Raw genomic sequence first — 24,514 nt, 5'->3', positions numbered from 1 at the left:
TATCGCGAGCAATTTGGAGAGTATGCATGATTAAGTGGTTGCAGTGTGCAGGGGCAATGCTATTTTGATAACATTTGTGCATGCATTACAAGGTCTTGTATGTTATCATGCATTATTCTAATATTTCCGGAGTACTAGTATCTAAAATTGACAGTTTGATCCACTCGTTTTAAAATACCCACTTCGACAGGCATGATTATCTTATCTGTTTTGTGAACAATGTTTGCACATGATATGATCATTTAAATGTTTTAAAGAATTCTTTTTACAATCAAACTACGGATAGAAAATGGCGGTAAGTTCAATCTGCTGTTTATTAATTGAGAAACTGAACTTCTTTTATTCTTTTGTTTATTTTGCGACCCATGTGAAATGTACATAAATCTTCCCGACTTATAAGCTCTGACAGATTTCCTTTCATTTTCTGCTGGTTTTCGTATTCCTGTCGATACCCGGGCCTACGACCTGGGAAAAGCAGTACATAGAAAAAATATCAAATATAAAGTCTCGTCATTCAAAGTATACTACGAATATAATACATGTAACGAATTTTTCAACGAAAAAAAATAAACGTTAGAATTCATATTTTTGGGATTTAGAAGATCAAAGAGAAGATGCCAAAACAAAGGTCAGCTTTACTCATTCAACATCATATTATTTAAGGTACAGCAGAAAGCACTTGTGTACCAAAATTCGAGTTTTCACTAAAGTTAAAACCATTCGCTTTTGTAGTATAATATAGTAACATCGCCTCAGAAAGCATTTGTGTACAAAAAATCAAGTTTTCACTAAAGTTAAAACCATCCGCTTTTGTAATATAATGAAGTAACATCGTATCTCTTTCGTTATTGCACAATCAGGGCAAGAATTTGACGCTTGCTAATATCAATCATCGCCCTAGTAAAACAGAGAAAACGGTGAAACATCTTATATCATTTAAACTTCATTTCTTGTTTTTTTCAGTTTTCGGTTCCTTTCAAGATCATTATCTCCAAAAATAAACAATTATATAAGCAAGTAAGAAAAATGATTGTTTATAAGCAACAAGGACTTCTCGTCTTTTTTCCAGCCAAACGATTACAAATTTTTGGAAGGCGTGTCTACAGTAGGCCTCTATGCAGCTCTCTTCTGCAGTACCGTTGCTGACATTACGAACATTTACAACATGAAAGTCACCAATAGCTCCACCGATGTTGCTGTTGTTCTATGGCTGCTGGGATTGTCTTTTTGCTTCCAAGTTGGTGTGGCATTGCTTGCCGTTATCATGTACATGATAAACATGAAGGAACATGGTGGCCGAAAGGAGAAACCATACAAACGCCTGAGGCTTCTTGATTCCGAAAAACCTGGTTAGTAACTCATAAATGTTGTCTGTACAGTCTGCAGATGTACTATATCCAAAGTGATTTGTTTATCAAATATTCAACAGATTTCAAATAGTTAATAAACTTATCTTTTTGTTACATTCCTTTTCTCTTGGACCATAACAAATTGACTCTTATGCAGAGCGTACCTGATAGATTAGGCATTAGGCTGTCTGAACGAAAAGTAACAAACATTTCTGTAAGGGCTTAAAAGAAGAATGAATTTGAGGTTTTGATTCTTATTGAAATCGTGCGATAATGTTTGCCTAAGTTTTAAATAATGTTCAATTATTGCTTAAAATAACTTTCTAATATTTTGGTGTAGGAATATATAATTATCAGTGAAAGGCCACGTTAGAAAGTGGATTTTTTAAAAATATAAATACAATGTAGTTTTGTAAATGAGTGGTTTGTTTTTAATGACTAGTTAGTGTCAAGAAATACGCTAAAGGTGCAGAAGCCAATTTTTTTGCTGGGGTTTTCTCCTGCCCGACAAGTATTTTTCTAAATATGACGCAAAAGCTAAGGTATGGGCTTATCTTTGAGTTAACACAGCAGTAGTCAACCTTCACTAAAGTCTACTTTAACTGATAGTCGTTTCCGTGTAGGTCGCGTACTCGCGACTCTACAGGTACTAAGATGGGAGAATGATTACGATATATTTTGCATTTAACTATTCCTCTCCCTTACATTACCAGCAGTTCTTGAGAAAATGTTTTTTATTGTCACGATCTAAACGGGTTATAACTGCGTGATTTAATTTTTTCTAGAGCAAGGCCGCTTCGACAGACGAATGTGTTGCCGACTGTCCTTGTACAAGATCCTGTATATAGCGTGCTTAATTTGCATTCTGGTCATCATACCGCTTCAGATTAGTGCAAGTATGTTGAGAGCTAGCATAGGAATTAAACTCTCGCCGCCAAACGAAGAGGTTGGTCTGCATAATATATATTCAACATTGAACCCAAACTTAACAACGGCAATGGAAGCTTACAAGTCACTTTAACAATACCCCCAAACTTCACAACAACAACTGAAATTCCAACTTGGCTTAAATTGCAAAAATATTTTGAGAAGTAAAGAAACCACGACATCTTCGTACAATAGTTACAAATGATATTGTGACCAAACAGAGCTTGCATATATATGTGTATCCGGGAGATTGTGTAGCACAGATGAAATGGTTTATGTTTATCATTAGACAAAACTATGTCACTCGTGTAACCACAGTGCAGCAATTATGAAAATTCAGAATGGAATGATCTTAGTATTACTGGCTTGATTTTAACAAATACATGAAAGAAAACTTGTACTTTTTTATTTCGTGACTGACAGACACGAGTTACATATGCAATGATAAAAAAATCAGGTTTTTCGTCATTGAAGACAATGATTCTTAATATTCGCGAGTGTTTTGTATTTGCATATTACTAGATGTTTGTGAAACTGAAATGATCACGAAAATTACCTGATCTACAGTAAAACGAGCTGCACGAATTTCTAATTATTATACATTATTCTATTACTGGAAATTTTGTTAGGGGTTAACTTACATCTTAAGGTTTAGGAGTATATCACCAAAACACAGAAATATTTTATTAACGAATAACATGTTACCAATATTTTACTTAACCATTACATGTTCTGCCGTACTGTCCCGTACGGAAAATATTCTGAAAAAGTTGTCCCCCTTTGAAAATGAATGCCATTTGTAAAGAAATAAAAGTAAACAATTGCTGAAAACTGTGTTCCACTTAATTATGTGAAATTTCAACATCGCATGCGATTGCAAATGAATCGAAACTAACAAGTCTAACAGTTCTTTGAAAATGGTGAATTTTTGAAGGCGTTTGACTGCCCGGAAGTGAGTCCCATTTAGGCAGTCCTTTTTTCGGAATTCAATGTTTATATTTGTATACTGACACTTGTTTTGTTGTTTTTGTAATGATAGCGTGTATATTACTTATATTACTCTACAAAACAAGTGTCAGTATACGGATACAAGCATTGAACAGGCTGGTAACATTGCCCGATCGGGCTTACGACATAAAAAGTAATATTTCTTGAAAACTAATGAAGTTATTTTTTTCAAACTTGGTCCATTTATTAAGCATAACAAAATATACAAATTAAAATAAAAATAACTTGGTTGCCTTCAGTTTTGGTAGAATTATTTCCCCTTTTCAGATTTTTATGACGCATAATTTTTGAAGTCCAAAAAAACATGTTCTATTGCTAAGTTTAAAACAAAAAAAAGGTTCAATGGCTTTCTAATGCTCTAAATTATTGCGCTAGTACATGAATGTTTACATTTTACTTTGCTTTCACTTACAACATCATAGAGAAATATTAGTTTTAAAAACATGCTCATACATCTGCACTAGAAACGAAGTATTAACCCTAAATATACAGAATAAAGGTATTGGCGCACAAGTTTGGAGCAATAGAAAGCCATTGAACCTTTTCTGTTTTAAACATTGCATTAAAACACAACTATTTTGGACTTCAAAAATTATGCATCATAAAAAACTGAAAAAGGGAAGTAATTCTAACAAAACTGAAGGCAACAAAGTTACTTCTATCTTGATAAGCATCATATGTTATGCTTAATAAATGGACCAAGTTGGAAAGAAATATCTTTATTATTTTTCAAGAAATATCACTTTTTATGTCTTAAGCCCGATCGGGCAATGTTACCAGCCTGTTGAATTCCGAAAAAAAGAACTGTTTAAACAGGCCCCACTTCCAGACAGTCAAGCGCTTTTAAAAACTCACCATTTTCAAGGAACTGTTACACATGTTTGTTTTGATGCATTTATAATAGCGTGCGAGTGTTGAAATTTCACATAACTAGGTGGAACGCAGTTTTCAGCGATTGTTTATTTTTATTTCTTTACAAATGGCATTCATTTTCAAAGGGGGACAACTTTTTCAGAATATTTTCAGTACGGGACAGTACGTCAGAACATGTAATGGTCAGGTAAAATATTGGTAACGATGTTGTTCGTTTATGAAATATTTCTGTGTTTTGGTGATATACTCCTAAACCTTAAATAGATTTGTATTGCACTAAAATTGACAAGGGTACATGGTACAGAATTTCTACAGACACTAATGTTTCTCAAACTGTTTTGATAAAACTATTGCTTTTTGTTAGTCAGTATCTGCAGACTGTCTCACAAACACTATATTAAATTTGAAGGTCTTATTCAGTCATGTACATACAGAAGTATCCTAAACGTACTTAAACAACTTCGGTTTCCATTCTTGTAACTATATAACCAGTACATAGCCTCCTACATTTACTTAATAAAGGGAAATAATTATTTTTCTTCATAAAATTAAGTAACCTTTTTGGGAAAGTCCTTGAAAAAACCTAATAATACAATGTTATAAGATGTAGCTAATAAGATTGTATCATTGTTTTTTTTTTCAAGGACTCTGCTAAAAAGGTAAATTTATATTATGAAGAAAAAACTATTACTCACCTTTCTTGTATAAAAGTATGAAAGTATGAGGCTTTGTACTGCTAATCAAGTCAACACTTAAAATTTACACACAAAAAAATTGCCCTCTGATCTACTCATGTACAACTAGAATTGTGTCCATAGGACACAAATGTCCCCAACGTTTTGCACCATCCTATGCCTATTTTGTGAAATTCAGAAAAGGCCATATTAATTCTAGAAAAAAATAGCCAAAGAAAAAGGTACATCAATTATGGTCATCTTAACATCAAGATCCTTCATCTGTGAAACTTTCAAGCAAATCCTTTCAATAATGTTTGTGGAGTTGGACACTTAAAGATTTTTCTCTATATTCTATATAGCAAACTATCGAAGGGCCATAACTGCAGTAAAAATAGTCACAGCAAAAGTTCCTTCCTTAATGGTCATCTGCACATCAAGCTTGTTCATCAGTGGAAGTTTGAAGTAAATCAGGGTAATGGTGTGGGAGGAGTTGGGCACACAAGATCTTTCTCTAAATTCTATATAGCAAAAAGATCAAAGGGCCATAACTGCGGTAAAAATAGTCACAGCACAAGATCCTTCCTTTAAGATCCTCTGCACATCAAGCTTGTTCATCTGTAAAGGTTTGAAGCAAATCGGGCTTCTAGTGTTAGAGGAGTTGGACAAACAAGATTTCGGTATCTATGGTATGGATGTACGGACAGCAGCAATGCTATATGCCCCCTTCATAAATGTTGGAGCATAAAAATCAAAGACATAATTCTTAAATTGCATTGTTGCTTCTGAACCAGTATCACATTTATACACAAGACAAGAGGGCCATGATGGCCCTATATTGCTCACCTGTTATCATTGCACTTGAGGACAAGAAGATCCTCAGAAAAAATATCTAAGTCCATAGGACAGGAACAACAAAGGAAAGAAATTCAACCAAAAAGAAAAAAAAAATTCTTACAAGGTACAGATATGTCAAAATACACCTAAAAATTGGAGGTACCATCCATGTTGTACCACAGAAAAGTGATCTCGATTTTTCCCTACGGCCAATAATAAACAAGAGGGCCATGATGGCCCTATATCGCTCACCTGTTATCATTGCAATTGAGGACAAGAAGGTCCTCAGAAAAAATATCTAAGTCCAAAGGACAGGAACAACAAAGGGAAGGAATTTAACCAAAAAGAAAAAAAAAATCTTACAAGGTATAGATATGTTAAAATACACCTAAAAATTGGAGGTACCATCCATGTTGTACCACAGAAAACTGGTCTCGTGTTTTCCCTACGGCCAATAATAAAAAAGTTACTAAAATAAGCTATTTATAGTAACGTAAAAGGGAAGTAATTAAAAAAAAATATTGTAAGTGGACAAAAGAAGGATCTGTCAAATATATCTGTTGACATAAATGAAATTTCAGATCAGTATCTTCATTAGTTATGGAGATATAACAATTTTAATTTGAAATAAAGGGAGGTAATTTGACATAAAATCAGTCCATAGTTATCTACCCTGATTGTCTCAGTCCAACTAATAACAATAATGAAATTTCAAATAAGCCCTGTAAGTACTTACTGATATAAATCCATTTTGATTACGATCAGGGGAGGTAATCAGATATAAAATAACTCTGGAGAACATATGATTGGATCTGATTTGTCATGGAATCCAAGATTTATTGTTGTTGAAGATATTTTGGAAGTTTGTATCAAATAAAACCATAAATGAAGTCTCTATATGGCTGCAAAAGCCAAAATAGCCAATTTTGGACCTTTAAGGGGCCATAACTCTGGAACCCAAGACGGAATCTGGCCAGTTGAAGAAAGGAAGCAAGACCTTGTGGTGAAACAAGTTGTGTGCAAGTTTGGTTAAAATCAAATCATAAATGAAGCTGCTATTGTGCAGACAAGGTCAAAATAGCTAATTTTTGCCCTTTCAGGGGCCATCACTCTGGAACCCATAAAGGAATCTCGCCAGTTCAAGAAAGGAACCAAGATCTTATGGTGATACAAGTTGTGTGCAAGTTTGGTTAAAATAAAATCATAAATGAAGCTGCTATTGTGCAGACAAGGTCAAAATAGCTAATTCTGGCCCTTTCAGGGGCCATAACTCTGGAACCCATAATGGAATCTAGCCAGTTCAAGAAAGGAACCAAGATCTTATGGTGATACAAGTTGTGTGCCAGTTTGGTAAAATTCAAATCATAAATAAAGCTGCTATTGTGCAGACAAGGTCAAAATAGCTAACTTTGGCCCTTTCAGGGGCCATAACTCTGGAACCCATAATGGGATCTGGCCAGTTCAAGAAAGGAACCGTGATCTTATGGTGATACAAGTTGTGTGCAAGTTTGGTTAAAATAAAATCATAAATGAAACCACTATCGTGCAGACAAGAAATTGTTGACGGACGGACGCACGCACGCACGGACGGACGGACTGACGACGGACGACGGACGAAGGGTGATCACAAAAGCTCACCTTGTCACTATGTGACAGGTGAGCTAAAAAGTTACTAAAATAAGCTATTTATAATAACGTAAAAGGGAAGTAATTAAAAAAAAATTATTGTAAGTGAACAAGAGAAGGATCTGCCAAATAAATCTATTGACATAAATGAAATTTCAGATCAGTATTTTCATTAGTTATGGAGATATACCAATTTTAATTTGAAATAAAGGGAGGTAATTTGACATCAAATCAGTCCATAGTTATATACTCTGATTGGCTCAGTCCAACTAATGACAATAATGAAATTTCAAATAAGTCCTATAAGTACTTACTGATATTAATCCATTTTGACTACAATCAGGGGAGGTAATCAGATATAAAATAACTCTGGAACCTACGATTGGATCTAATTTGTCATGGAATCCAAGATTTATTGTTGTTGAAGATATTTTGGAAGTTTGTTTCAAATAAAACCATAAATGATGTCTCTATATGGCTGCAAAAACCAAAATAGCCAATTTTGGACCTTTAAGGGGCCATAACTCTGGAACCCATTACGGGATCTGGCCGGTTCAAGAAAGGAACCGAGATCTTATGGTGATACAAGTTGTGTGCAAGTTTGGTTAAATTCAAATCATAAATGAAATTGCTATTGTGCAGACAAGGTCAAAATAGCTAATTTTGGTCATTTCAGGGGCCATAACTCTGAAACCCATAATGGGATCTGGCCAGTTCAAAAAAGGAACCGAGATCTTATGGTGATACAAGTTGTGTGTAAGTTTGGTTAAAATAAAATCATAAATGAAGCTGCTATTGTGCAGACAATGTCAAAATAGCTAATTCTAGTCCTTTCAGGGGCCATAACTCTGGAACTCATAATGGGATCTGGCCAGTTCAAGAAAGGAACCAAGATCTTATGGTGATACAAGTTGTGTGCCAGTAAAACTCAAATCATAAAGCTGCTATTGTGCAGACAAGGTCAAAATAGCTGGTTTTGGCCCTTTCAGGGGCCATAACTCTGGAACCCATTATGGGATCTGGCCGGTTCAAGAAAGGAACCGAGATCTTATGGTGATACAAGTTGTGTGCAAGTTTGGTTAAAATAAAATCATAAATGAAGCTGCTATAGTGCAGACAAGGTCAAAATAGCTGGTTTTGGCCCTTTCAGGGGCCATAACTCTGGAACCCATAATAGGATCTGGCCAGTTCAAGAAAGGAACCGAGATCTTATGGTGATACAAGTTGTGTGCAAGTTTGCTTAAAATAAAATTATAAATGAAACCGCTATCGTGCAGACAAGAAATTGTTGACGGACGGATGGACGACGGGTGATCACAAAAGCTCACCGTGTCACTATGTGACAGGTGAGCTAATAATCAGAGGTTTGTTAAGTGTTAGAATAACTATTTAATTGTTAGTACTCTAGTTGTACAGGCCATTTTTGATGAATATCATTAAGCATACCATGGAGAAATATTGTATTAACCCTTACCCTCCTAAATTTTTATAATGAACTTGTCCATCTTTCAATTTAGACAGTACCAATAACAGTTAAAGTGGGTGCTTACCCAAAAAGATACTGACTGAATGGTGAACAGTGCAGATCATGATCAGACTGCATGGATGTGCAGTCTGATCATTACCCACACTGGTCGCAAAGGCAGAATCAATCATGTCCAGTATGTTAAGGGTTAACGTTTCTGTATTAGCTCTGGTAGCCACTAAATGCACTTCACAAAGGTCAGCTGCAAACAATAAAGGACCAGACTTCTGCAAAACATTCTTCAACCTTTAGAAGCTTGATACAGATGGTCAAAAGTGACACAGTCCACTTGTCTCCCCTATATGTAAGACGTTATACAAATGGGCTTTTGAACGGGGACAAAACACCAATACAGTCAAACCTGTATTAAGCAGCCAGCAAAGACAGTGACACTATCTGGCTGCTTAAGACAAGTAGAACACAGAACAAACAGTCAATTTGGGAAGTTGGCTGTTTTGCTGCTTAAGTGGTTGCTTGATACAGGTAGTGGCTAAGGCAGCTTTGAAAACCAAAGGAGACGCAACATCCAAAGTAGTTTAGATCATTTAATGTCACATAGTACCTAATCACATTATAAACACTTGCCAAGAACTGTTTGGTATCAAAATATAGATGAAGAAATTGTACCTTAACAAGGTTTTCATGAAATGCAGGTTTCATATCTAACGGTGGTACTAAAGCTATAGGTGTGTATTAAAGATAATTAAATGTGAAACAAAAATAAATTTTCATTTAATTTCAACTCTTTTCAATGGTTTGAACCTAAACTTTATAAAAACTAGATGTGTGTCCATAGGACACAGGTGCCATCCCCCTTTCCTGTCACTGTCCATGGTTTCATGACTCTAGGTCAATAATTGCTCAAGAAATATTCAACAGAAACTTTGAAGCATATTACTGTGTATTTTTCACTAAGTCAAAGACCATAACTCTGGTCTGGCTGAGTGAAATCCCAAACAGAACACCAGGTGCACAACTTCATATGCTATATAACAATCTTGTAATGTTTTACATCTCTAAGTCAAATACTTTTTGAGGTTGAGACGAAACAAACTTTTATGCCCTTTTATGCATATTTTTGACTAATTCAAGGGCCATAACTCTTGTCTGCTGAGTGAAATCACAATCAAAATCCCAGGGGCACAACTACACATGCTGAATAATATTTATATAATATCTCAAAGTCCTAGGTAAAATACTTTTTGAGATACTTGCAACACAAACTTTTAGGCCCTTTTTAAGCATATTTTTGACTTGTGTGGTTGTGTGCAGTGCCAATTAAAACACCTGGTTTTGAATGACAATCCTGTGAAGTTTGATGACTATGGGTCAAATACTTTTTAAAAATGCACAACACAAATTTTTAAATGAACTGAGAGACAGACAAAGGCAAGTCATAAGTGGCCCCTCCCCCTAAATGGGGGAGCACAAAAAAACATTAAATTACACAATGTCACATTAAAGTCATGACACCACAAAACTTATGTTGGAAAAAAGTAAAATAGTACTATGAAATTTACATTTTACTGTAACTTGAAAAGTTTTTTTGCATATGTCCATGTGCCTGTAAGAAATCATGTATACATATGTACCTACTGAACATCAATTATCAATATACATGAAATGTGTAATAAAAATATTGTTGATAGTTATTCACTATCTATTCTCTGAGATTTATCAAAATAAAATCTGTTGTAAACTACTGGAAAGCATGAGGTAAAACGCCTTAACAAAATACTAAATAATGAAAGTAAAGCAGACCATAACTGGTTCCCCTCACACTCTGGTCTTTGAATTTATTTCCAAGCAAATTTTCCACATTGTGCAAATGAACAACCTTAAAATTTGTAAAATATATTACGCATTTATAAAAAAATATCTTCTGCAAAAAATGTACACAAGGAAATTCTCTCATATCCTGTTATAGAAAAACTGTGGTTCCAAGACATCCTTGATATTCCATGTCTCAAGGACCCTTAGCAGTTGCTAAGATGGAAAAAGCTTTGTATCTGTCAATAACGTAAAGTATTCTTACATCATAAATTTCGATTCTATTAAAACAGCTCTCAAAAGTCAAAATATGGTATAATTTTGTTGACTTAGGTGCCTCTCCAGTGACTACTTCAGGTATGGGCTTTCACCTACAGTAGAACCAAATTGTCCGCAAACCCAATAGATGGTTTCTTTGCAGTGCTCAAACTAACAGAGGTAAAGGGCAAGTATTTGGAAGTGGGCAAATTTAAGTAGTCGGCCAAGGTAAACTTACAAACTGTAACTTAATAATAATGGCTAAGTTGACATAACTCTATAAAACAAGAGCACCGCAATGCGGAGCAATATATGCCCGAAGGTATGACCTATGCTTTTGAAGCAATCCATTTGAAACATGCACTCTGCACGACATCTCAATGTGGTGAACATCTGTGCCAAGTTTCTTTAAAATCTTAAGCAGTTCAAGAGTTAAAGGGCGGACATGAAACAAACCTTTGACCCCTAAGTGTGACCTTGACCTTGAAGCGAGCCATCCAAAATGCGCTCTGCATGTCGTCTCGATGTGGTGATTTTTTGTGTCAAGTTTCTTCGAAATCCTTCAAGGGGTTCAAGAGTTACAGAGCGGAAAGCGAAAATGGACAGACAGATGGATGGACACTGGCGTCATAACATAATACGTCCCTTTGGGCGTATAAAAACAACTATGCATGTAATTTGTACTAAGTAATGTAAATCAACAACATGAATTTTTATGTCAATCTTGTGACACTTGTATAAAATAAATTACTCCTCATTCTGATATTATGTAAAAAAGTTGTTTTCTTCTTCAATAAATATTACATAATAATATATACAATGACTAATTCTTCCAATTTCATTTCAATCAGCATAAAATCACTAATGACTACTGATATCTGAGTTAGATAGATACATCTGTTGCAATAAGGTTTACCCAAGGAAACTATTAATTTGAAGCTCCTAATGTCAAAATTATCTCGATTAAATGAAAAAATATTTTTACGCAAAAAGCATTGGTTCCCAAGTTTTCGAACTTGGTAGCCGTCCAAAGAAATTTTGTATATATCAACAAATGCTTATGAATAGGAAACTGACATCAGAAGTTTAGTAATCTCAACTTTTTCAAATTAATTTGTATCACCAAACATGTAGTGTACTAAGTACTTTGTTGTACTAGCTGTAAAAATTCTTTAAAACTAAAAAGCTCTTTGTTAATTGTCATTTAACCATAGAGTGGTCAACAATATGCAAGCAAAAAAGGTAGGCTTTTTTCTGTTGTTGTTTTCTTTAAATAGCTGAGAAATCAACAGCCAACTTGTATGCATATACTCCTACTTCCTATTGTTTTATCATCTTAATGAACTCAGGCGATGACAGTCAAGGGATTTATGCTGCAAACCTTTTGTGATACAATTCTCTTCAATACAAATTAAGCAGTATCTTGGATACCACTAACAATTTCCAATGAAACTTTCTATCAAGCCAAGTCAGTAAACCCAGTCACAACAGAAAACTACAGGATAGCCCAGATAAAAAAAAAGATCAAGTTTTAAAAATAATCAATTAAATAACATCTTAATAATCATGCAATATAATAAAGTATACAGACCGCTCTCAGTCAAACATTCACTAAATACACATAAAATATGTACAATTTCAGTCTTTTTTCTAAAAAAAGATACTACCTAGTACTAACTTCAACAAAAACAAACAGATTTTTACAACATTTGTTCACTGAACCTACAAAGCGGAGTTTTGAATTGAATGTTAAAAAAGAGATCAAATTCTTACATTAATAACATAAGTGATTAAGAACTTTTTTACACAACACTGTTACCAATACCTGCTGCCTCAATATCATTCCTGCTGCCTTCCTAGTGTACCAAAGATAGTGTTATTTCTAGAGCTCAAAAAGGGCAGGGTGCTCTTTTAGACGTGAAAGTTACCATAGCAGTAGTTGCATTTCTAGATGTCTATAGTTAATATGTATTCCATTTATCTTTATTGCACACATAAAAGAAATGTCACAAAATAAAGTAGTAAACGTTTTCAAAGGCAGTAACATAGTTTACAAAGGCCTTTTAATTACTTAGTAGTTTAGGTTAAACCATTCAAGCCTTTCTCTTAAAAATGTCACCTAGAATGTCAACTTATTCATATGAATATGAAATAGTGGAGGGCTTTAATATAAGCTTAATCTTGAAATCAAGATCATGTTGTAAACAACATAGTAAAATGCCTGTTTCAGGCCACATTGTAAACTAATAATTATCAAGTCATTTTGTGTTGACCAGGTCTTTCATCAATATTTCATTAACAATAAAGTGCTATTACAGTCAGGTTAAAGTTTTCTAAAACGCATATCCAAGATATACTATCCGGATACTGGTACACTTTCGGAATGTTGTCTGAAAGTAGTTTTTATTCAGTTTACATGAATCACTAGGGTAATCCAGAGATAGTTCCACAAATTTTGATGTTTCTCATCATAAAAAATACATCGACAGTCAGCTTTTTTGAAGGAAATATAGAAAAATTGCATACGACATCAGGAGGAATAAGACTCGTGAACGGACATTCTAAATTTATTTTTACTTTCGATATTCATTAAAATTTGTGCATTTTTTAGTTCAATCAAACTGCATTGATATATACTTGTTATTAAACTAAACAACGGTCTAATTTAAATTTTGCACAAAGGAATCTAGGGCACTTTTCACGTGCTCGGTAATCAGCTGGCCGCTTACGAACGCCTTTTTGACATTACACAGGATCCATTCTCTTTATCAATTAGTTTTAACACTACACTGATTCTCATTACCTGTGTGCACTCGCCGTGACGTAATTTGCTGATCAAAAAATCGTCGAGGCATGTCAACAGGGAAATTGGCGGGATTTAGCAGAAGATCAAAGGCAAGAGGGCACATTTTAAGGGCAGCGTGGCGGCAATAAAAAAGGGCAGAGCGGGGCGCCCCGCTGCGTCGCTCTAGAAATAACACTAAAAGAAGTGTAATATATACAGACTCTTAAACAATTGAATTCTGTTATGAGAAAAAAAAAATTAATGTAATGTAACAGTAATGTTTCCACATCTTTTTGAGACAACACTATAGCCTAGGTAACAGGAACAGAAAACCTTTCCTCCCTAACCATTATGTATACAAAATTATGACTAGCTGTCTGACGAATGAACACAGATTCTATTGTAGAATGAACACATTTTAAATTCTGAAATAGGGAACCAAGCCTCCGCCTGGCTCAAACTAGAGACATGCACTTGTTACAGACTATTACACAGTTATTTAATGTTTACATGTATACACTTAATAAATAACCATAGACCTCTGCCAAAACCAAGTAAAAATCTGAAAAATAAGTTCTTTCTTCCATTACAAGATCCACAGATTGTGGTTTAAAAAGCACTAGCTTAAACTACTACAAAACTTAAAATTATAACATGTAATTTTTCTCATTCGAGAGGAATTCTTCTATTGCCTTTTGGCATTCAGTTGCTGGCCATCTTTCAACAAGGAGATTGCACTCCGATTCATTAGTGAGATCAAGTTTTGTTCTTTGGTGACTTCGAATCAACAGCTTCGTTGTTTCAAGTACCTGAAACAGAATGAATGTTAAGTTTATAGAAGCAGCTCTAACCCTTACCCCGCTAAATTTCTATAATGAACTTATCCATCTTTCAATTTGGACAGTACCATTAACTGTTAAAAGGGGTGCTTACCAAAAAGATACTAACTGAATGGCGAACAGCGAAGACCATGATCAGACTGCACAGATGTGCAGGCTGATCTTGGTCTGCACTGGTCGCAAAGGCAGCAGGCCTAGAGTAAATACAATATGTTAACAATTACGCTGACAGGTACAGCTGCACTGGCTCTAATACGCCTGTAATGGCTTTTTCAGAACTGAGAGTGGTTCAAATAAACTTGAAGCTTTCATCAAAGTCAAACTAAAAGAAGTTGGTATGAGCAACACCAGATGAAAATTAAAACTACTTTTTGTTGTCTTTATCACATTTATTCTGAATCTGTATGTAACATGTTTTATCAAGTCAAGTCAGTAAGTGGCTTATTTCTAAAGACCAAAGAAAAACATTCTCGTCCATAGTTACTGTTTGTTGTAAATGGAAGACTAAACAATAAATATTCTGTCTTGTTCACCCTTATCAAGTTATCTGTATCTTTTCATGAAAATATCAAACATGATTCCTTACCTTCCCTGAGACAAGAGCCATGTGCTGTACCCGTGGAATGACTTCTTGCATCATACTGGTTGGCCAGTATACCTGAGATACAAACCCAAGCTGACATGCCTCAATGGCTGTAATCTTCCTTCCTCCAACCAACAACTCATTCGCCTGAAATTCATTAATAAAATATCAGTTTGTAAATTTTGCAGTGAAATAAATTCAAACCCTGTCTTGTTAATAGGATGGACAACTGGTATAAACCACATTTAAAAGTCATTTTAAACTTGCTATGTTATGCACTTTTAATGTAATAATGAACATGAAATTACACAGAACATCAAACAAGATTAGTTTCATACATGTGATAAGTTCAGAATCCCAAAACTGGAGGTTTGCTATTTTTCAGCTGGAGTTGGGGTCTCAAAACTGGAGGTTTTTATCGACATAAATTAAGCGCGCGGACACGTAACTTAGAGACAAAATCCAACATTTTTGGCCACACAATAACGTATATATGTCTACAACAGAAGAAACAATCCTCATAACTCTTGATTTGAATTTTGACAGAGTTATGCCACTTTTTAACTTACATTTTTGTTTTATATAATGTCTATTATCGCTGTTACATTCAAAGCTATTGACTATTATGCCCCTTTTACTGGCAAAGCTTTAATTCAGAGTCAGTCGCTGAGAAAAGTCGAGCATGCTGTCTTACATAAGCTCCCTCTATTTTCTTAACAGATTAAATTTGTAGAAACAAAGTCTCAATTTAGGTCTGAAATGGTGGTGAACATGCATTAACATTATTCTGCTCGAGGATTGAAAAAAAACGAAGCTCTAAATTGGTCTGAACACAACTCATAAATTATGTAAATTCCTTACCCCACCCACTTTCGTATAAAAATACTGATGACTTTAACACGAAAAACAGAAAACAGAAATGCATCAACATGTATTTACCATTACCAAAATAATGTAGATTGATGTTATCAAATAAATGAGTGTGTGTTTTCATCCAATTTCAATGAAATAAGTCCAATTTAAGTAGCAAATTAATTAGGTAAACATTGGAAGAAAATGGCGTAACTGCATAAGGGGAAATAACCTCCTGTTCTAAAAATAGTAATGGGTTGGTTTTTCCAACAATTATTTATGTACAAAACTTTTCTTTGAATAATCATAATTCATTTCAGTTGGGAATTATTTCTTCTGACTGGGAGTTTTTTGCTTCAAATTGGTAAAAAATGGAGCCTAATTGGCATTGAGAATGGGCCGATATTTGGCCACGTGAGACAGGTGGAAAAGGCCCTGCTTGTCTAATCCCTTATCAAAACAAACAATTAGTAATTCACCTGTGAAAAACAACTCTTTCCTGTAGCTACATGTGTGTCAAACATGTATAATACACAACAGTCGGTGACACTTTGATTTACTGTGTAAACATGTTTGGCATGGCACTCCTCGGTAATTATCAACCCAGTCATAATACTTATTTTTTGTTTTTTTTGAAAAGCGGGAGAAATATGGTTTTGGTCGGGAGACGGGAGGCAAGGTGAAAAAATCGGGATTTTTACCCTCCCGCGCAGGAGATCACATGTATGTTAGTTTACCAGGTGAACAGGAAATATAACTTATCACAAAATACATGTATTTGATGCATATAGCAGGATTGCTACAGTTCTTTGCTGATAAAATTTCATACTTTTTTCAACGAGCAGGTTTTTTTTGTTGTTGTTGTTGTTTTACAAATTCCAGGTTCAACAAATGGGAAAAATTCCAGTGGTTAATACTAGCAAAGATTCTACTTTTTAAAGCCTGCTAAATAACCTCTCGTGATACATGCAGGACTTCAGGGTTGTTTCAGTTCTATCCTCCTTTTTGAGTCCCAAAACCACAAATGGCTGTTTTATTTACATTGTATTATCAATTATCAATCTCTGTGCTTCTTAGACAGACATGTAGCATTTTAATATGCAACTGTTTACAATTACACTTTCATTCCATAATATTTAACCAAATACTTGTACCAAGACAATTTCATACTTTACTAGTTTTTTTTCAATCTGTTGGCATTTTCATAACCTGGAATCAACTGCTCAAAAGTCTGGATTTTTTTCCAGATTTCTTAGTTCTGTGGGACCCTTGGTATTAGTGTAACTTTATTACTTGTCATCTGAGTTTTTACTGCAGTTCCTTAATGCGAGATCTAATACAATTTGGATTACAACATTAATTTAATAAATCTATTTTGCATAATTGTATTCATATTGACAACAGTGTATTTAGTTGTGACTTACCATAGCAATGCCAACAATATTTGGTAGTGTAAACGAGGCACAACCCTCTGGTGTCTGTGACAACTGAGCATATGGCATGTAAAAGGTAGCTTTGTCACTGGCATATACAATATCACACAGAGGTAGCAGGGTTGAGCCCAGACCTATAGCTGGACCGGTCACAACTGCAACAATCAGTTTAGGAAATGTGATGAACTTTCGGACAAGATCCCTGAAAACAAAAAATTAGAACATAAACAACAATTTTCTCCTATTAAAGTTGAAAAGGAACAATTTAATTCTTTGGTCATACTTACTACTGTAAAAGCAGAAATTTTCGCAAGGGTTTAATTTCACTATATTCACGAGGCCCTACATCTTGTGAAAAATTAATCCTCGCTTACATATTCACCATTAGTATAATTCTAATTCAAGTAGGATACCATTTTTACTATTTCCCGAATATATTAAACCAGGCGAACACACTTAAAATTTCAAATTCGCGAAATTTTTACCCAGCGAAAATATGTGCTTTTACAGTATATGGTAAAATAATTTGTACATAAAAGGTAAGGTCAGATTCATATCTTAAAGAGTGACATCAAAGGCATTTGAACTGAATGCCATAATCAACATTCAAAGGCATTTGAACTGAATGCCATAATCAATATTAAGTATTTTAGGTCTAAATGTGTTTACAGATTTCATTGTAGGCCACAGGTCTGGTCTTACTGAGCGAATCCCAAACAGAACTCCAGGTGAGTAACTTCACATGCTGAACAGCATTATTACAGGTAAACAACTCTAGGTTAAATATTTCTGGAAATATGTGTGATAAAATTTGTTTGAGAAAGATAGACTGACTGGAAAGGGTGAATCTAAGTGCTCCACACACAAATAAATGGCAAGGGGGAGAGGGAATCCTACATCCTAAGTGGGGTTTTGAACCAGCTGCAATGAACAAAATGTGATTCCAGTACAATTATCATAACCACTTGGCCATGGATAGCAGGCAGCCTTTACTGTTTTAGTAGAGTTCAGTTTTAAGTGAAACATTAAAATACTTCCTGAAAATGCTAAAATGCACAACATTTTCATGATGAGCAAGAACACAAGGTATTACCTGAGAGCATCAGCCATCTGTCTGGCAGCAACTTTCTTATCTCCCACAGTAAGATAGTGTAGATCTACACCAGAACAGAAAACATTACACAAACCACTGAACATAACGAGGTTACTGTCATCATACTTGGCTGCATTCAGTGCTGATGAGATCTCTTGCATAACCTTCATATAAAACAATACATTGTTACATTTTAAGTTTTTCGTTTGAATATAACTTCAATTATAAGGTAAATTGTAGACATTTTTTCACTTAAAAAATTCAGTTAAACTTTTGCAGGAACGAACTACTGGGCTGTTTCTCAATAAAATCTATAGGTATTGTATTAAGACTTCACAAAATGCTTCTAAATCATCACATAAGTTAGATAATTCTTGGCAGAATTTAACATAAATTATTAAAGTGTTACAATTAAATATATGTTCAGGGCACTTGAAACTCACAAAAGGCTTCCTATCATCAAACCTTGCATAACCAAGTCGGTTACTTTAACAGAATTATTGGCCTTCTTAAGCTCAACTATTAAAAGAAAGTGAAAGCTACTCTACATATCTTAGTGTCAGAGTTGGTGCCGTCACTGGTGTCACAGTTGGGTTGAAAGGTAATTAAAGCTAATTGATATTTATTACAATCATTTTTTCAAAAACGCATCATTGAATAAAGCAGTTGCATTTCAATAATGTGAGAGTATCTGGCTTTGCAACAAGAGTACCCAAGGCTCAACAAATTCTTTGAAAGCAAGTTGTCCTCCAGTCTGTTAAAATTGATACATGCCTGACTCTTGCTCTAAAACTACAAAACATCTTGATAATTCGATTATGACATGGTACATAATGTAGATTTTAGAGTTACTATCATAAATCAACTTCTGTCTCGGGTCTTTAGTTATCAAGTTTATGCACGGCTTGTTTAAGTACGTCTTCTTATACTTGCAGTAAAAAATCTAACTCATCCTGCAGGATGATTACTACTACATGTTCTACATGCACAGAGCTTTTCTATACTTATATTCATGATCAGACGAGTGGATTCGTCAAGTCCTAATGAGCCATAGTGTTTGAGTGGATATGAAGCTTTCAGCAAATTACTAGACTTGGAAGAATTTAGAAAATTATCATCAAATAAGATTACCAATGGATTGAGAGCATTTTTCATCTTGGTGTGTGTATTGAGCCATATTTGTGTGTATTTGTGACATTTCTTGATGACTATTTCCTTGTACTTGAAAGCACACTCGCTCGCACGCACACTGACACGACGCTCAATGTCACTCTCCACTATATCTGTTGTTTTCTTTTTGTTCTTTGGGTGGAGCTGATGGGGGAGATTTTCCAACAATACCTGTGAAAGTTTCCATTATATATATATAAATAGTGTCATGTAACTATAAGTATGTATTACAGTAAGGATATGGAGAAAGTGTTCAACACTGGTCTTAAAATTTTATGCCATATCCACTGAAGATTTTCTCTTTTAAATTACATGGAATAAATTTGACTATCTTTTCTACATTTCCTAAACACTTAAAACAGAATTTCATTTGAGTTATCCATACAGCAATTAACTCTTTTTTTTTACCTGTCAGCTACTTACAGTAACCATACTGTTACATTACAAAACTGCAATATATTAACTAAGTCAGTTCACTGGAAATTCAGGCAGTTTCAATTAGTCACAAAAAAGTGAGTTCAATACCTTGTATGACATAGAAGCTGGACTGATGGGCAAACTAGCTGATTGTGCTGTACCAGGAGTGATCTCATCATCCAATACCCACTGTGGCTGAGCAAGCAACGGCTGACTAGATTGTAATACACTCCCTGACGGAGTAGTGTGCTTCACTGTTGTGTACACTGGGGTAGGAGAAACTGGCCTCACTGCAAAATATGATTTATACATGAATGTCTTCCGAAACCAAACATCTGAGTTACATGTGTCAATACAAGCATTTTGCCCACAAATAAACACTTATAGCTGAAAACCTAGGAGAAATTCTTCAACTAACATGAATTTTTGTTTGTTCTTGCCGTGTTTAGGGTCAAGCCGACACAATTTAGATGACACGGCAATTTTTCTAGCTTTTCATGCTGGAAGAAGACCCAAGGTGCACCTCCAGGCATTATTCTAGGTATGGGCAGGCACATGGGTATAAACCACCAACCTCACCTTTTACAAGCCAGATTGATGGCTTTCTCACAAGAAGAATTTTACAACTCTAGCGAGGATTCAAACTCATACTAGTAAACAGCAAGATTCTTCGAAATCTGCGACCTTGACCACTCTGCCACGCAAGTCCCATAGTGTATAACATGAAAAACATGGTATGCATAGCATAGTCTCTCTAAATCTATAAATAGGCGTTTCTTTCTGCTTTATACTTCAACAGAAAGTAGCTTTTGGCATATTCCTACAATTTAAGTGGAACCAAGAAATGTCTTTCCAACAATGAGGTATGATTGAGAACTAAAGCGGAAATAATCAAATATAGATTTACATTTATGATAATCATAATGATCAATGTGTATAATGGCATTATACTATATTATAAGGCTGTACACATTTTCTTACCAAGTTTCTCAGGTGATGTGGTTTGTTTTAAACTGTCCAGCAGTTTAATTTTCTTGGACTTTCCTGGTGTAGTCTCCGAGGATGACTTGGATTTTGTTACCGAAACTTTCTTTCCCTTTTGTAATATTTTCTTACTTTTATCCACACTACTCTCCGACTTTGATCTTCCAGAATCTGCATCTGGTTTCCTAGAAGCTTGAAATTGACTAGAATCTGGATCATTTATAGCTAGGTCAGACGTATCAGACAATGAATACAGTATCTCCTCATCACTATCACTGTCTGTCTCTATTTTAATGTCAGAAGAGTCCAATTTTCTTTTCCTTTGCTGCAATGAGTTAAGTTTCTTTTTTTGCTTCCCAGAGTTTCCTATACTTTTATTTAGTTCCAATTTATCTCCGTCTGATTTCTTTTTTGCACCTATCAAATGAGAAACTGATAGTTTCATATGATTCCTCTTTTTGTTAAATGGTTTAAATGCAGATTTATGGCTAGTATTTGAGCCCAGGTTCGGACTGTAAAATTTTGAGACTTTCAGACCTTTCTTAACAGCATTTGACTCATGTTTTACTTTGCTACCTGTACTTACTTTCACATCTTTTATTTTGACAGCTTTCTTTGTTAGTTTTACCTCATTGTCCTTTTTATTTTGTTTACTTTTGTCTTTTTGTAATTTCAATGAAGATTTTTCATTTATTTCATCTTCACTTGAAAATGAAATTTCCTCATCAACAGCTGTCCAACTTTTTGTCTTGTTAACTTTTTTTCCAGAACCTATTTTTCTGGAATCTAAAACATCGCTGTCTGATTTCCTTTTGTTAACTTCCTTCAGTTTCTTTGGTTTAGTTGTCTTGTTAGCAAAGGGCGATAATTTCGCTGGTTTCAGTAATTTCTTTTTCTGTTTGGGTGTCGATGCAATTGTCTTTTTCTTAGCACTACTAATGATTTTCTTAGCAATCTGACTTTTGTCCCCTTTTTGCGGGGTAGATTTATCCTTTGGGGACTTCTTTTTTTTAATAGAGGATGGTTTAGAACTAGTTCCATTAACTACTGTTTCAAACACATCATCCAAAGTCAAAGCTGACATATTCTGGTTAGACTTTTCATCTTTTTTCTTGCTCATATTTTCAGATTTTGGTTCTTTTTTCTTTCGTTTGAAATTTGGTTTCACTGAAGTGACTTGACTTTGGTCTTGTCTGGCCATTTTACTTTTATTTACTAGTTTCTTGACAATTTTTTGAGTATTTGCAGCTTTTTTCTTCCGTTCCTTCTCAAATTTGATAATTTTTTGTTTACAGTTTTCAAGGTGACATGCTGGTTCCCATGTATCCCAGTCAGCAGAGAAGCCTTTCCAGTGTACTAGATATTCAACCTGGGAACCTTCTCCAATTCGCTTCTCCACGAGGCTGTCAACCTGAAAAATTATTTTAAAAAGATCCAAAATTTTGACAAGATCAGAAATATCACCTGGTAGTTTTAATGACAATAAAGTGTCAAAAAGACAAAGGCACTTTGGCCTGGTCCATGATTTTCAATACTGCGTTATGGATTTAATGGATATTTATGACATGTATTTAAATCACTTTTTCAAATTGTGTTTTACAAAAAATGTGCTTCTAGCTAAAAGTCATGACATAATTGCATGTTAAAGGTAAGCATTACGTATTAAAGACATTTATCTAACCACAGTTCTTCCAATTTAATCCTCTTATTTCTGCTTCTTTTACAGCAAATGATCTTGTGATGTGCAAGTAGTTACCAGATAAAGTGTTCTGTTTGTATGGGCCGGGTCTCAGGTCACATCAACACAATTTAGGTCATATGACAGCCTTTCCAGCTTTTGATTGTGGACAAAGACCCAGGTGTCCTAGTAGGTATAGGCAGGCACCTGGGTAGAACCTTCAATGTTATGTAAGCCAGGTGGATGGCTTCCTGACATGAAAAATGCACCCAAAGCACGGTCTTAAACCCATATTGGTGGAGGGCATCTGACTTGAAATCAGCAACTTTAATCACTCAGCCAGGGACCTCATTATAAAGTAAATTATATAATTTACTTATAGTGAAAATCAAACAATAAGACATATATCTTAGTAATGCTGGCTAGGCTCCACCAACCAGATGCAAAGCTAAAGTGTCATTTGAAACAGCGGGAGCCCCATGTGGTTCCAGAACACTAAATGTGTATGAAAAGTATTAGAACTACCATCTTACATTTGCATCATTGTGCAAGGTGACTAATACAGTATAAACACTTTGTTTTTGATGTATTTCCATGATTTCAGCAGGTATAAAAGTTTTGGTTCAATATCTCATTTTTCTTTTCATGTAAATGAGATGCGGAATCAAAATGTTTAAACCTGTTTGGCACCATATAACCTGTACCGTTTTGGTGCTCCATAAAACACAAATCAAACCAAAGAACTTGAAGGTAATTTTTACTTAATGATTTGTTGCATCACTGAATATCATAGTTGTATTGTTATGGATGGCAGGTTAGATAGGTGTTAGTAAACTTTTAATGGACATAGATTAGTGTATACAGGTATAGGACAAAATAAGCGATCAAAACTTAAATATACATGTGATACATATTTCATTGGAAGCTGAATTGTTTTCTACTCAACATTGAACAAATGAAAGAAGAACCTGCATTTAAGATCAACAATGTGTAACTAATCAAGTCTACAGAACTAAAACAGTTGAAAATACTGAAAAACTCGTATTTGCTTTCTAAATAATAATTATAATTAAAAAACTAGAATGTGTCTGTAGGACACAGGGTGTGCCCACCAATGGTACATTTGTCATAAGTAAGGGGCAATAATTCAAATGTTTGCAGTCTTAATGGGGTATAACCTCAACAAACATTTTATGAAAAGGATTCATTATTCTAGGCCCTATACTTTTTGAGCTATGAGCATCACAAACAAAAAATCCACTATTTTGGCTATTTCAAGGGCCATAACTCTGTAATAAAAGCTAAGATTCTCAAGAAGAATGCCAAATGTGCAAGGTCACATCACAATAAAGACTCCGGCAAGGTTTCCTGAATTTACATCTAATACTTTTTGAGTAAGGCACATAATTAGGTGAAAAAGTGCATCTTTTTACTATTTCAGGGGCCATAACTTTAAAAATAGGGGGTGGAGCCAGCCAAAACATTAGAGATACTTTTTGAGCTAGGTGCTTCACAATTTGAAAATGTACATTTTTGACTATTTCAGGGGCCACAATTCTAAAAATAGGGGGCGGACCCAAATGAAAAATAGGAGGTGCGCAAGTTCATATCATGATTAAGACTCATGCAAGGTTTCATGAATCTATATTGAACACCTTTTGAGCTAGGCATGCCACAGAAAATACGCATTTTTGACTATTTCAGGGGCCATAACTCTGAAAATAGGGGGCGGACCCAAATGAAAAATAGGAGGTGCGCAAGTTCATATCATGATTAAGACTCATGCAAGGTTTCATGAATCTATATCAAATACTTTTTGAGCTAGGCGTGTCA

At 34.8% G+C, this 24,514-nt stretch overlaps 2 protein-coding genes across 3 annotated transcripts in view; one reads left to right on the top strand and one right to left on the bottom strand.

The window, feature by feature from the left end:
* Positions 1–177: 177 nt before the first annotated feature.
* LOC123550156 (uncharacterized) lies at positions 178–3,010 on the top strand. Its single transcript, XM_045338593.2, has 3 exons — positions 178–295; positions 1,070–1,349; positions 2,135–3,010. Exons 1-3 carry the CDS (start codon positions 290–292, stop codon positions 2,368–2,370), a joined length of 522 nt encoding a protein of 173 aa, XP_045194528.2. The 5' UTR covers positions 178–289; the 3' UTR covers positions 2,371–3,010.
* Positions 3,011–9,350: 6,340 nt separating this feature from the next.
* Positions 9,351–24,514, bottom strand: part of LOC123549044 (chromodomain Y-like protein) — an 18,675-nt gene continuing 3,511 nt past the window's right edge. For both annotated transcript variants that reach the window (XM_045336819.2, XM_045336820.2), the window contains exons 2-8: positions 21,001–22,414; positions 20,128–20,309; positions 19,564–19,773; positions 18,433–18,596; positions 17,331–17,541; positions 15,058–15,201; positions 9,351–14,441 (exon numbers count right to left, since the gene is read on the bottom strand). In XM_045336819.2, the coding sequence (XP_045192754.2) occupies positions 14,280–14,441; positions 15,058–15,201; positions 17,331–17,541; positions 18,433–18,596; positions 19,564–19,773; positions 20,128–20,309; positions 21,001–22,414 (2,487 nt within the window). In that variant the 3' untranslated portion in view covers positions 9,351–14,279. The remainder of the gene's footprint in view (positions 14,442–15,057; positions 15,202–17,330; positions 17,542–18,432; positions 18,597–19,563; positions 19,774–20,127; positions 20,310–21,000; positions 22,415–24,514) is intronic.

This window comes from Mercenaria mercenaria, chromosome 6 (assembly GCF_021730395.1).
Source record: "Mercenaria mercenaria strain notata chromosome 6, MADL_Memer_1, whole genome shotgun sequence".
NCBI lineage: Eukaryota > Metazoa > Mollusca > Bivalvia > Venerida > Veneridae > Mercenaria > Mercenaria mercenaria.
The sequence above is the reverse complement of the archived record's forward strand: the minus strand, read 5'-3'. Positions and strand labels throughout refer to the sequence as shown.

What these genes read in the sequence shown, in the direction of transcription:
- LOC123550156 (XM_045338593.2), top strand. An exon ending in TCTTGATTCCGAAAAACCTG is followed by an intron (nt 1,350 to 2,134) that starts GTTAGTAACTCA and finishes AATTTTTTCTAG; the next exon opens with AGCAAGGCCGCTTCGACAGA.